Raw genomic sequence first — 13,559 nt, 5'->3', positions numbered from 1 at the left:
ACAGCGCAGGGCATTCGGTACCAGAAGCACAGGCAGCGTCATGTCCACCACAGCAAAGAAAAAGGAGCCCCTAATTATGCTTGTTTAGAAGTGTGATAAGTAAACATTAAGGGTTGTCGGGCAGAAAGAAGTGAAAAGAACTCTAGCACGATTGAACACCTACTATGTACCAGGTATGTGCTTTGCATATATTGGTTCAAAGAGACAGAGCTGCTGCTGAGCCACTCCAGGAGTTCCCACTCCATTTAGCCTTTTGCAGTTATATCTGAATGATGTTCAACAATGAGGTTTCACTTTATTATGTTAGCATAACAGGAATATAAGGAGACAGTGAAGGCATTATCTTGACCCAGACAGCCTACTGCAGAGTCCAAAAGATGCTTACTGAAAATAGGTCATTTATATACCAGAGTTCTTGAAAAAACGAGGAACCATAAATGTGAATGGAATTAATGACATTATCCTTTTATCTGTTCTGAGGTAGTCATCAAAAGTTGTGGTAGAAGACATGCCTACTAAGTAGGAGTGCTATAATCTTGACACTGAGGCAGGGGTTCCATGCCAGTCCCACTCTTTAACCGTGGTAAACTAAGCAGGACAATTGTGGGGATCTCATCGATTCATTCGCATGTCTTACCTATTAGATAAGGTCTAATAGGAAGAGTTCATTTTACTACATCAGTGAACTACAAATTATCATCACTTCAAGGCAAGTCTAAAATCTGTTTTGGTATCAAATATCTGCGACTTCATTAAACACACCCAGAATAAATTAACATTGACAATTTATGCTCCAGTAACGAATCTTCTGTAGCCTTTATTAAAGCCTGAAATCTAGTTCCTTTACTCTTGAGATATTAAATGTGGGGTAAAACTTAATGGAAATACTTTCTTACTAAAAACTGAACTTCAAGGACCTGTCCAGTACTGAGTGGATGGGGTCTATCCCTATGTCAAGTGCCAAGTCTGCTGTTACAAAGGTGAACGTGGAACACGCAGCAGCAAGGTAAGCCTGTTCCCATGATCCTGCCATTTCTACAGTGAGCCTGCTCCAAGGATGAATGTTAAGTTTCATAGCTTCTGACCTTCAAAACCTAGCAAGATTATATAAATCAGACCTGACAATGGTGATCATAGCTCACTGGGATTAAGCCCTGAGGTATCTGGTGATGGAATGGTGCCGGCTATGCTTCTCCTAGGGTCTGTGTAGCGTAAGGATACGAAATGGGTACACTGCTTAGGGGCAGTGTTCCCCTTGACCTAAAAGGGTAGTGGAGGAGAGGCTGCTGTTCTCACTTGGGGGAGCGGAGGCAAGACCCAGGGGTATGGCCATTTGCATTTTATACTCTGAACAGAGTGCTGGCTCTGGTGGATTTGTTGGCAGGCTGTCCTTGTCTCCAGAGGTGGGTGAAGCCAACTGGGACACATAATTCAAATTAGCTTCTCCGGCTGGGATTTCTCCCAGGGAATTCATGTAGTTTTGTTCCAGTGCCTTTAGTAAATTTTCAGGTGAAGTCAGTGGTCCCAGCTGATGCGGTGGGGCTTGAGGGGTTACTGGGAAATGTCCACAAGAAGCAAAGTCAGAAGCTGCCTGATTATAGGTGAAGTTCTCAAAACACATGCAAGGTCCAGGGCCAGAGTAGTTCTTCTCCGTCGGAAGGAGGTAAAGGTAGGCAGGCTTAGTAAATTCAGTTTCTGTGAGTGACTTCCTAGTGCCTAAGAACTGTATCTTACTCCCTTCGGGCTTGTTTATAACTTCAATAGCATCTGGAACACAGTCGTTGACATACATTATTGTTAGATGAGGATTCTCCTGGAACAGAAACAAAAAATGTGCAAAGATAATGTGTGTGTGTGTATCACAGTATATAAAGCATGTGAAACGCACTTAGAGCTTCAATTTTTTTTTGTTGTTTTATCCTGGTCACAAGTTAACTGGAGGTGATGTTGAAAACCAAAAGATATCCCGACAGAAGAAATCAAAGTTGTGTTCAACCCTTTCACGGCTATGGGAGCAGAAGAGGCTTTTGCTTTGTGACATCTTCCTGAGAAGGTCTAGGAGTGTATGATTATTATAGCCCCAGCCCTGGGTTGGTCTTTAACAAGCATATGAGTATCCATACAATTTCCCAGCATTTACCTTGGATTTTATTAATGACAGGACACTGCTCTTGTAAGGGTTTGGACTATCAGGATAACACTTCTCCTTCAGCCTAGAAAAACAGTGAAAATTAGACAATTTTGCAATATAGCAGAATGGTTAAGAGTGAGAACGCTGGAGTCAGATTCCTGGGTTCTAATCCGTGCTTTATCAATCACTCATTAACACTGTAACCTTAAGCAAGCTTTTTAACCCTTCTATGCTTTAATTTCCTTACTGGTTCAAATGGAGATCATTACGGTGGTGATGGTAGTGTTGGAAGCATTAAATGAATTGTTATATGTAAAGCACTTAGAACACTTCCAAGTACATGGTAAGTGAAATATAAATATTAGCTATTGCTATGAACAAATTTGGCAACATTATAAAATAGTTGGTTTCCTTATTATTATTTTTGGCTGCGTTGGGTCTTTGTTGCTGTGCGCTGGCTATCTCTAGTTGAGGTGCGTGGGCTTCTCATTGTAGTGGCATCTCTTGTTGCGGAGCACGGGCTCTAGGTGCACAGGCTTCAGTAGTTGTGGCACGCAGGCTCAGTAGTTGTGGCACGTGGGCCCTAGAGCGCAAGGGCTTCAGTAGTTGCGGCACATGGGCTCTAGAGCACAGGCTCAGTAGTTGCGGCACATGGGCTCTAGGGTGCGCAGGCTTCAGTAGTTGTGGCACGCAGGCTCAGTAGTTGTGGCTCACGGGCTCTAGAGCACAGGCTCAGTAGTTGTGGCGCGTGGGCTTAGTTGCTCCACGGCATGTGGGATCTTCCCGGACCAGGGCTCGAACCCATGTCCCCTGCATTGGCAGGCAGATTCTTAACCACTGCGCCACCAGGGAAGTCTAGTTTCCTTATGTATTGATTTATTGCTTATCTGTTGATAAACAAGATTGTTTAAAACATCATATTTCCACCAAATCCTCCTTTGTTCTTTCCTTTTCAGCACTTTTCCTCATATTATCAGGTGTGACTTCTATCTCCTTTCTAGATTTTTCTTTGACTCCTTCTTGGATAAAAACCTTCCCCGCACACTTACCACTGACTTTTTAAGTAGCAAATTATCATGACAATCAAAACGCAGAAAATCATGGGCAGGATGATGTGTATCAGTGTATGGGCTGGAGAGGAAAAAGAAAGGGATATTTTTAATGACTGCTTTTCCCTCAAAGGAATAAAAATAGTTTTACATGTCTTTTATTCCTCAAAACTCCATTTGTGCAAGGTTCAATATGAGTTCTGTCTGACTGCTGGGGGACAGGGCAGTGAGATCAACCAGCCAACACAGGGAACCATTTGCCCTCAACACTTGTGACTCAAACCCACACCTCTCCTGACAGACTGGATCATTACTCCCCATTCTTTACTCCCTTCCTGTATGGGAATTACACTCCACACACTTGACTTGTGGGCTCAGCCACGTGAGTTGGTTTGGCCAATGGGAGGTGAGTAGTGGTCATGCTGGTTGGTAGCTGCGTTCGGTGTGCTTGTAGTTGGCTTGCTCTCTTGTGTTCCTGTGACCCACTCTGAGAAGAGTTGGTCCCTCAGAGCCACTGTCCCTTCAGCCTAAGCCTCAGGGTGAACCTACATGGAACAAACCTGCCTGAAGCTTGGAGTCCCACCTGGCCCAGCCTACGTCAGCCAAGCCAGGAGCATGAAAAGAGAGATTTATTTTTGTATGCCATTGAGATTTTGAGGTATTTTATTACACGTCAAAACTTGACGAATGCACCCCTTCTAGTTAGGCTCTGAGAAAATTACCTAAGTCATCACCCGGGATAATTATTCTATTTTTATTTCTCAGATATGTCAACCTGTACTTCATTTTCATAAATGCCCATCTTCCTGGTCTCACTGCTTGCAAATCCGCCAAAGAATAGTTCAGCTGGGTTGGTAAACATCCTCTTTTATAAAAGCAAATCGCACGAAGGGGTTTGGAGGCTGACAGTCATTCACATGTACATATATTCCTGTTCAATCCCTTTGCCTCCCTGCCCTCCTCATCCCCCTCCACAGCTGTCCTGCAGGAATGGGGACTGACTTGTGGTGCTAGTGGATAACAACACTGGAGTTTTGTCAGGGAGGGCAGGCCCAACCCAGTGCTCTGAGGAAGCACAGGGCTCTGGAGAAAAGGACATGGGAAGGTAAGAGGGTGGCAGAGAAAGCACCTCGACAACTGGCCTAAAATTATCCCTGACACCAGGTAAGGCGAAAGAAACTCCTCCTGACACCACTAAAGAACACCGTGCTCTTGGACTTCCCTGGTGGCGCGGTGGTTAAGAATCCACCTGCCAGTGCAGGGGACACGGATTCGAGTCTGGGAAGATCCCACATGCCACAGAGCAACTAAGCCCGTGCACCACAGCTACTGAGCCTGCACTCTAGAGCCCTGTGCCACAACTACTGAGCCCACGTGCCACAACTACTGAAGCCTGTGCACCTACAGCCTGTGCTCCACAACGAGAGAAGCTACTGCAATGAGAAGCCCGCACACCGCAGCGAAGAGTAGCCCCTGCTCACCACAACTAGAGAAAGCCTGCATGCAGCAACGAAGACCTAACACAGCCAAAAATAAATAAATAAAAATAAATCAGTACATATATGTTTAAAAAAAAAAAGAACACCTTGCTCTCAAGAGCAGTACTTTTGATGACTACAATTGGTTTTAAAATTTGGTTAAATTACGAATTTGTAATGTATCTGAGAAGCAGCCTGGGGAGCTACCCATAGTAGTTTCCAAACTTCAGACAGGCTTTGCTAAACTTTTTGTTGAAGTATAATATGTGCATACAGAAAAGTGCTCCTAAGTGTACAGCTCAATGAGTTTTCACAAACTGAACGTACCCACGTAACCAGTACCCAGATCAAGAAAAAGAACGTTACCAGCTCCCCCGAGAGTCCCCCAGTGTCCCCATCCAGGCATCTTCCCCTCCCACGGTAACCACTAGCCTGCCTTTCAACCACATAAACAGCATTTGCCTCTGTCTATACTCTATGTGTGGAATTGTGCAGCAAGAGCGGGGCCCGGCTTCTGTCACTCACCATTGCATTTGTGAGTCCTCCATACTATTTTTCTAACTGTGGACTGTCATTCTCACTGCTGCAATTATGCAGCAACTTAGTTTACTTTTTCATAATAATCAATATAATCGAGTCACAGCCAAGGCTAAGGAGGTTTCTCATGAGTAAGGGAGATAAATGAAATCTAGAAAATATAATTGAGATAAAGATAATCATATGTATTATATGTGTGTGTGTGTGTGTCTTACACATACTCATACACACACCTCTACCAGCCAAGTAAATACTGAAGCTGGAAGAAAAACAGCCTGAAAATAAATTTAAAATTAACTCTAGAATGGCAAGCATGCTCAAGTAATGTGAGTTGTTGACTGAAATCTTAACCTGACTACGAGAGTTCTGGCCTTTGGCTTAGAGACCTGGGGCCATGTTTCAGCCCAACCTGCCACTGTGGTCGTGGGCATCCTCATCACCCGTCAGACAGCCAGGTCCAGTGGTTCTACCTGACAAGCCCACCCCATCCCCAGAGCCCCACCTTACGCTACTTGGCAACTCAGGCAGATATTTTAGCCTATTTGTTTTTCATGGAGGCGTATCTTGAGATGTCCTTTCCAGCGTGGACCTCCTATGATTCCTATCTGCTACCTACTTTCCCCGCTTTCCTCCGTCAGTATCTGTTTTCTCCCACCACCTTCCTCTTTGCTGGAGGGCAGGATTTACCAGCAGAATCTTATTTACCAGTAAGCTGCCATTCTTCTCCCTTCCTCTTCTTTCTCCATCTTTCAAGACAAATGCATTTTGAAAGGATGGCTCTCTTTATCTCACCCTTTCCCCATCAAATCTGCAAACACCGGGTTCGTGAACCAACACTGCTTGCCCCACCGTACTTTCTAGTACCCCCAGAGACGCAAGGTCAAGAAGCCAGTAATTTGCCACTGAGAGAAACCAGCCAGAAGTCTGGCTGCAGAGAGCAGTTCTGCTGAGAAGAACATCCCCACCCCTCTTGCAGACAGAACTCACAAGGCTCTTCCCAAGTCAACACTAAAATACGCCATCAGTGATTTTCAAACTATTCTGGGACTGAGTTCCAGAGAAGTGCCTCAGGGGCCAGAGAGAGGCAAGAGGAAGATTCCAGGTTATAGATCAGTTGGATTAGCTTCACTCTTATCTATTTTATGTAGTGGGATTCTGCGTAACATTTCCTTTTTTTTTTTTTTTTTTTGGTGAGTTTCATCTAGAGAAAGAAAGAGACAGACACAGAAAGAGAAGAAAGGTTTAAAAATTCCCAATCTAGACAAAACCCATGCCCATGGTGTGTGTCATCTGTCAGTTTCCCAAGAACTGCTAAGAGTTTTGATTTGGAGAAACTCACAGTATTCATCCGGAGTTGTGACCTTTGTGAAGGCATCCAGGGGACCCTCGCCAACACTTGTGTAAGGAGTGACGAAAAACTCATAGACGGATTCCGGCTGTAGATTTTCCACAACGAATGTCTTTTGTCCCGGGTTGTCAATTGTGTATTTGCAACATACTGAATCCTCTGTGAGGTTAAAAAAAAAAAAATTTTTTTTTTCAAGAAGAAAAAACTATTAAGAGCATGATAAAGATCTTGTGAGACAGTGGGGCACTAATACTCTTGTTGACTTGGCACTGCCAACGTTTCTAAACCAACCAAAAATGAAATCATAATTTCATCACACTGGGGACACTGGAAAAATATTCGGGAGACGGCAAGCAAAGCAAGCACCCCACTAAACAAGGGATGTTCCTGACCAGGGGAAGCACTCAGACCTGCCAGAGAGAGAGGAAGAGCCTGCCAGTGCTTCTTAGATACACATTTTAATAAACTTTAATGAAGTCAAAGAAGAAATGAGGTTAGCAAGAATGTTTCCTAAGTAGGTTTTCTTAAGGAGCTGAGGGTATTTCAGGTGCTTCTAAAAATACTGGGCCACATTGTTTTTAAGTAAGTTAAAATCCTGGCCCCCATGGTCTTGTCCACCCTACTAATTTGTTTAAGCACGTGAGCACAGAATTCAGCCTGGCCACAGTCAGAGACGGCCAGCAGCCTTTCCAATGATTTCAAATAATGAGACCTTGAAACGGTAAACAGACAAAAAAAAAAAAAAGTCACCTGGAAGAACTGTCTTTTCAAATGCCGGGTGGCACTGCTCCCCCGCCTTGGGTTTCAGGTAGACATGGTATCCTTGTATAAAGCCAGGTTGGGATTCAGTGGAATAATCCTTCCAACTCAGAGTGAAGGAGTGGGAGGTCAACTTACTCATGACCACTTGAGGGTTGTCTGAAGGAGCTAGGAAAGGAAGTTGGGATAATGTAAGATTTACGATTTGGAAAGAGTCTCAGTGCACTGGTGTAAACTGAAAGCAGAACCACGGCCCACTCTGTAGGCGCGTGTGCCAAGTGAAGGAGTCTCATCTTTTTCTCTAGAGGATGTACGCCCTGACTTAGCTCGTGAGAGCTGGGAAGGAGTTGAGCAATCATCTTGTTCAAGCCTTACATCTCTCAGGTGTAGAAATGGATGCCCAGAGAGACTCAGTAACTTGGCAAGGTCACACAGCAAAAAAGAAAGGCTTTCTTAGACTTCATTCTGAGTCTGAATTCTCAACAGTGTTTGGGAGGATGAACTGAAGTAGGGAGGAAGGGAGGAGGAGGAAGGGTTATGTTTGAAGAGGTATGGGCAACTTTGAAGAACTCTAGTTCCCAAGTGGTAGCAGTGCACAATTGTCCAGGTGTCACAGGGAGAATCGGAAAGCGTTTATTCTGAGGCTTCCCTGAGAGCCTGTTTCAGCACATACGCTGGTGCACACCTGGCCTATGTCCGCCAAAACACACAACACACCCTTCCTGCCTGTCTGGGGCAGCTCCCACCCAACGGAGAACCCCAAGAGCTGGTCTGATTGCTGAGAGGCAGTCAAGGACACAGCTGCCCAGCTTCCAGCGGGTGTGAGACCCTGGATGCCGAGAAGGTGAATTAGCAACCACATGGAGGATCAAAACTCCCCCACACTGCTGCTGGGATCATGGTACAATTTCTGGGGGGGCAGCGATTTCACAACATCTACCAAAAGTCTTAAAAATTATAAAATTGTATTTAAGAAGTTCAAACCTTTTGGCTCGAGTATTCTACTTCCGGGGCGTTGTTGAAAAACCATTATCAGAGCGATAGACAAAGATTCAGCTAAAATGATGGTGAGTCAGATAGGGCATAAGAGATTTGGCCAAGAAAGAAGAGAGAGATTGAGTATTTGAGACTGCAACATAACTGAAGGTGAATTTTATAGTTTTTAATAGAGAAGTATTTTTGTAACCATCCTAAAAGTCCAACGACAGGTGATTTGACATATGCAAACCATGAGGCACTTTGCAGTGCTAAAAAATGACAGTTAAAGATTACTTAGTGACATGAGTCAAAAAGCACTTTACAAAACGGCATAGAGTAGTAATAAAAAAAGATCCCATTTTTATTTAAAAGTGTATATCTGTACTGAGAAAGGATACACATAAAATATTAACTCTGGGTATTTGCCCTTGGGTGGTAAAATTAGCAATCATTTTGTCTTCTTTTGCATAACATCTTATAAATTGTCTTTAATGAAAATGTTTTCTATTTGTATGATTAAAAAATAACTTTTTAAAAAACCCCATTGCCAGAATAAACGGGACACTGAAAATTAGGAAAGGTGCTGTAATCTTCCTAAACCCAAAGTGAAGAGTTTCTGGATTGTTCTGAACAATGGACACATTAAATGCTTTAAACTTACCCAGTTCCTCCAAGTATCCTGCTTTTTTCTCTAATAAATGAGCCATCCTTTTGGTAGAAATTCCATAAATTCTGAAGTTGTATCGAACCCCTGGTCTAAAAGCACCTAGAGAAGAAAAGTCAACAGATTTTCAATAACACAGGATGCCATTCTCTTTACTTCTGAAAAGAAGAAGAATGAAAAATGAATTTGTGTCCCCTTAAGAATTTCCTCCTCGGGGTTTCTGCCCTTCATCGCCACCATCTTCCCTCCTTCCCCTGAATCCTCCAGCATTTCCGACGAAGTCTGGGCGACTGTCCTCTACATCATCCTCTTGATAAAGAGTTCGCAAACATGCCCTTATCCACGTGCATGCAACTGGGCGCAGAATTCAACCAGACACAGAAAACCATGTAAAACTCTCCTTTGACTCCAAATCCCCTGCCAGCGACTGGCCTTCTCTCTGCCCATGAAGGGCAAGCATCTGGAAGATTTGCTTCCAGTACCTCACTTTCCCCTCACACCATGCCACTGACACTGCTCAAGCCAAGGGAAGACTCCCCTCCTCACTCCCCACCAGCCACTGAATGCCCTCCTGGAGTCTCATCAGTCACCCTCTGGACCCGGACAATTCCCACATCTTTATCTTGAGCCCAGCAGATGGCGCCACCAACACCCCCCCACCCCCACCCCTAATCAAGCCACAAACCTAGGCTCCTTGAACTGCTACACTAGTAATCTCGAAATGACAAATCCAGTGTGGGAGGAAAGAGACCAAGTTCTAGATGTTCCATTGAAACTGACGTTGATAATCGACTCCCATCAGCTCTACTCCTGTTTCCCAAATCCACACACTTCATTGCTTTTGTAAAAGCTCTCAGGACAACTGTTATAATGTCCCTCTGCCATTCATTTGAGACTGCTAACTCACTGCTGAACAAATTCATGAAACTCATGAACACCTATTCCAGCCTTTGGTCCAGGTAGTCTCTGTAAAAGTAGATACAAAGGTCAAACCTTAGACCACATCACTGCAAAATTTGAACTCCAAGACCCACGCTGGATTTGTAGTTATCAGTTGAGCACAAAGTATCTGAGATGATCCAGAAACCTGTTGAAGTTGCCGCCAGGTGAATGGAGCAGCATGGTAATACAGAAGGTTCTTCTTACCCGAGCTAATGACTGTGCTTGTGGTATTGGGGCCTAGGTTTTTCCACTGGAGAACACAGGGCAGGTCCTGGGGACCATCACACCACTCCACAACATAGCCTGTGGCATCTCCGGATTGGGGTTTCCAAGACACAGAAAATCCATCCTCTGTGCCGTTAACTCTTCCTTTTTCAACCTCTTCTGTACATACAAAGAGGGCAATGCTTCAGATTTAATTAATCATACATTTTGCAAAAATATCTAAAGAAGAAAATAAACTTGAACGTGCAGTGTATCTAGCAGGTAAAAGCCCTACCTCTGCAATTGCTACGGGGCTTGGGTTAGGGCAGGAGGGATCTTTTCCTGCCTCTCACTCCAAACAAATATTCACACCTGCCCTTCAGATGCCCCCTGTCCTGATCTTCTGAGACCCAAAGGGACGTCAGCCCCTAAAACAGGGATCAGCAAACCACCGCCAGCAGGACAAATCCAGCCCTGGAAGCTTGTTTTTATATGACCCTTAAGCTAAGACTGGTTTTAAGATTTTTAAAGAGTTTTTAAAAACAAACAAAGAATACAGAATATAGATTGGAGACTATCTGGCCTATAATGCCTAAAATATTTAATCTCTGCCCCTTTACCGAAAAAGTTGTTGACCCTTGACCTAGAACTGTGTCTGGTACTTGATCTGCTTTCAAAAATCATCTGTTGAATGAATGAATAATTTGGCTTAATTGTCCCACATAATGCTGGCTGCTCCTGAACTAACTACTGTCTCCCAGATTTTAGGGGCAGAAACTGAGGTGAGTGTGGAGAAAAAAGGAAAGAACAATTCAGGTATGTACTAAGCCAGATTATGAACAGATGTGCACGCTACTTATGACCTAGGATACCACCTCAACGTATTTTATGCACCAGGGTAGTTTTCCTAAGGTCTGACAATTGGAAAAAAGGTGATATGGTCTCAATGGACTACAGTTCTACTGATTTCAAGCAGGTCAGCCTAGATATTGAGGGATGAGAATTTCTCCTATTTCCGAGGCTGACTCCACTGTTCAGTGGTCCCTGGTGGTCACTCTAGTGAAAGCAGACTCTGATCAAGGGGTGGACCTGCAAACAGCTGTTCAGAGAGGCAGGCAGTGTGGCGCAAATGTTACATGGGACAGACTTAACACTCAAAATGTACTTGTTGCTTCTCTGCAATTCATATTTAACTGGGCATCTTTAATTTATCTGGCAATTCTAATTAGAGCTGAACATTGATGTGAAAGCAGGATGCTATTACATTTTCTAGGGCACCAAATTATCACCCAGCTGGGAACACCGAAAGGACTTTGCAGCCCCAGGCATGAGGCGAGAGGTTCCCCAAGAAGGCCTGTGCCTATCCTACCCACATGGCTTCTCTGTCTTCCTTCATCAGAGAGACAAATCTCTTTCATATTAAAACTGACATTTTCTACTTCACTTATTCACACTGACTAAAATTTCACCCCAAGCTTAGAAGCATGACTCTTACTAAGCTGCTTCTTTAAAATTGCAAATATGTTTTGAGGAGTGGAGGTAGAGGAAAAGAGAAAGGGAATCTATCTATTTTCTTTTTCTTCAGTCATTCACACTCTAGTGTGAATTGGCTAAACCTCCTTGGTCTGTCTCAGAGCACATCAGTGCCTTTATCCACTCTGGAGACTTAAGAATGTGGACCACATCAGGAAAGCTGGATAGGGCTTCACAAGGTGAAGGAATGGGTTCTAAAGGCAGGGCATGGGGAAGGAAGGTATGATAGGAACCCACAGATAGGGATGACCCCAAACAGATAATAGTGTTTAGCAGAGTTGTTTGAGCTGAGCCTCATTGGAGGCAGTGTTTTTTTAATCTGTCAGCTCCCCCAGGGTGAATGAAATGCCCACCTTTCCCGTTCGGCCCTAATAAAGACAGAATAACTTCCTTCTCTAATACAGTTCTTGACAAGCAAAGATTAGGTTAAGTGACTCCTTAGTTTTTCTCCTGTGGCACAATCCCAATTTCTTTCTCTTACTTGACACACAGGATAGTTCTTAAACAAAGTAAATAAAACAAAATAATAACACCCTCTAACCTAGCCCACTTAACCTAAATTTAAGCCTAATTTGAATGATAGGTATAAAGCAACGTGACATAACCCTACAAGCAGGGTCTGAAAATTTTTATAGCAGTAACTGAAGGGTGACATTATTGCAAGGTTCATGAATGACCTTAGGATGTCTGTTGGGTCATGTCCAAGTGTGCAGTGTCTCAGAGTGTGTACTGCTGGGGGCGGGGTTAGTGCAGCCAACCTCTTTTCACAGCTCTCCCAAGAAGGAAATTTACACCATTATTAATTGTACACGTAAGGTCATTTCCACCTTGTTTGGTCTCTCACAGGCTAAGGGTTTAGCCAGTTATCACCATTTTATTCCACAGCTTTGGCAAAGCCCTTCTCGAAAGATGATGCTAGCTCTCCTCATGATGTCCAGAAATGTTCCTGGGCTCTTTATAGGTGGCCAAGACTGACAAAATATTTTGCCATATAATAAATGCACCTCGTGTTTCATAAGCCACAAAGCACTTTCATACCATCTCTAACTCTCAGCTGGGACTGTTTGTCGGTGTTGCATTTATTTGAATAAATTTGAGACAATTTCCCAAGTTGGTGGAAGAATCCCTGAGATATGGCTGAAATCTTCTTCCCACACGAAGGAGGACTGCGCCAGAAACCCGCTGAAACGCCTGAACCCAAAGAAAATGACGGACAGTGTTTGGCAGCTAGATCTTTTGTCTCCCCAAATTACTGTCTTTCTGATTTATCCACCTCTGCCTAATAACACCATCAACACTTTTCTAGAGAAGAAAAACAAAACCAGAAACACTCACCGTTTCCAGGGTCTCCAGAAACGACAATTACGGAAGCAGGAGAAGGGCCCACACTGTTGTGAGCTGTGACATGGATTTGGTAAGAACACTGATCGAGGGTTAGTTCTGTGCTGCTGGCGGGAGCAGGGATGGAGAGGACCTCGAACCTGGATGGCTTGTCTAGGTTTTCTACAATTACATTATAGAACAGGATCTTCCCATTGGCATGCACTTTTGAGAGTGGCTGAAAAAAATATTAAACAATCATTTCAAAATGGGCTTTCCTCTGAAAAGAGTTTCTGTCCCTTGATTGAACACACACACACACACACACACACACACACACCGGGCTAATTAAAACAGCTTAAGAGAGAAAATAACCTTCTAAACCAAGCTTGAAATCAAACATTCTATTCTAACTAAAATTGAGCAGAGAATAGGATCATTTGGGGGAGATCTCAGAGTATACTGTGTCCAGAGAGGAGTGACCAAGTCAGGAATAGAGAGAAAGGGGGACTCTTTAGCCTGGATTAAAACTCAGTGAGTATGGAGTGGGAAAGACAGGAGTGGACCCAGACGGGAGGGGCCTGAACCTCCGGCCTACCTTCCTGAGGACAGACAG

At 43.9% G+C, this 13,559-nt stretch overlaps 1 protein-coding gene across 2 annotated transcripts in view; it reads right to left on the bottom strand.

Annotated features, from left to right (window-relative positions):
- Positions 1-270: 270 nt before the first annotated feature.
- The window catches only part of OSMR (oncostatin M receptor), a 56,099-nt gene continuing 42,810 nt past the window's right edge, over positions 271-13,559 (bottom strand). For both annotated transcript variants that reach the window (XM_082652470.1, XM_082652471.1), the window contains exons 11-18: positions 12,959-13,181; positions 10,091-10,270; positions 8,942-9,046; positions 7,294-7,470; positions 6,535-6,702; positions 3,181-3,262; positions 2,141-2,213; positions 271-1,813 (exon numbers count right to left, since the gene is read on the bottom strand). In XM_082652470.1, coding sequence (XP_082508596.1) covers positions 1,238-1,813; positions 2,141-2,213; positions 3,181-3,262; positions 6,535-6,702; positions 7,294-7,470; positions 8,942-9,046; positions 10,091-10,270; positions 12,959-13,181 — 1,584 coding nt within the window. In that variant the 3' untranslated portion in view covers positions 271-1,237. The remainder of the gene's footprint in view (positions 1,814-2,140; positions 2,214-3,180; positions 3,263-6,534; positions 6,703-7,293; positions 7,471-8,941; positions 9,047-10,090; positions 10,271-12,958; positions 13,182-13,559) is intronic.

The sequence above is a fragment of the Grampus griseus genome (genome assembly GCF_964374135.1).
Source record: "Grampus griseus genome assembly, chromosome: 3".
In the NCBI taxonomy this organism is placed as follows: Eukaryota; Metazoa; Chordata; class Mammalia; order Artiodactyla; family Delphinidae; genus Grampus; species Grampus griseus.
Note: the sequence above shows the minus strand (reverse complement) of the source record. Positions and strands in the feature narration are given on the sequence as shown.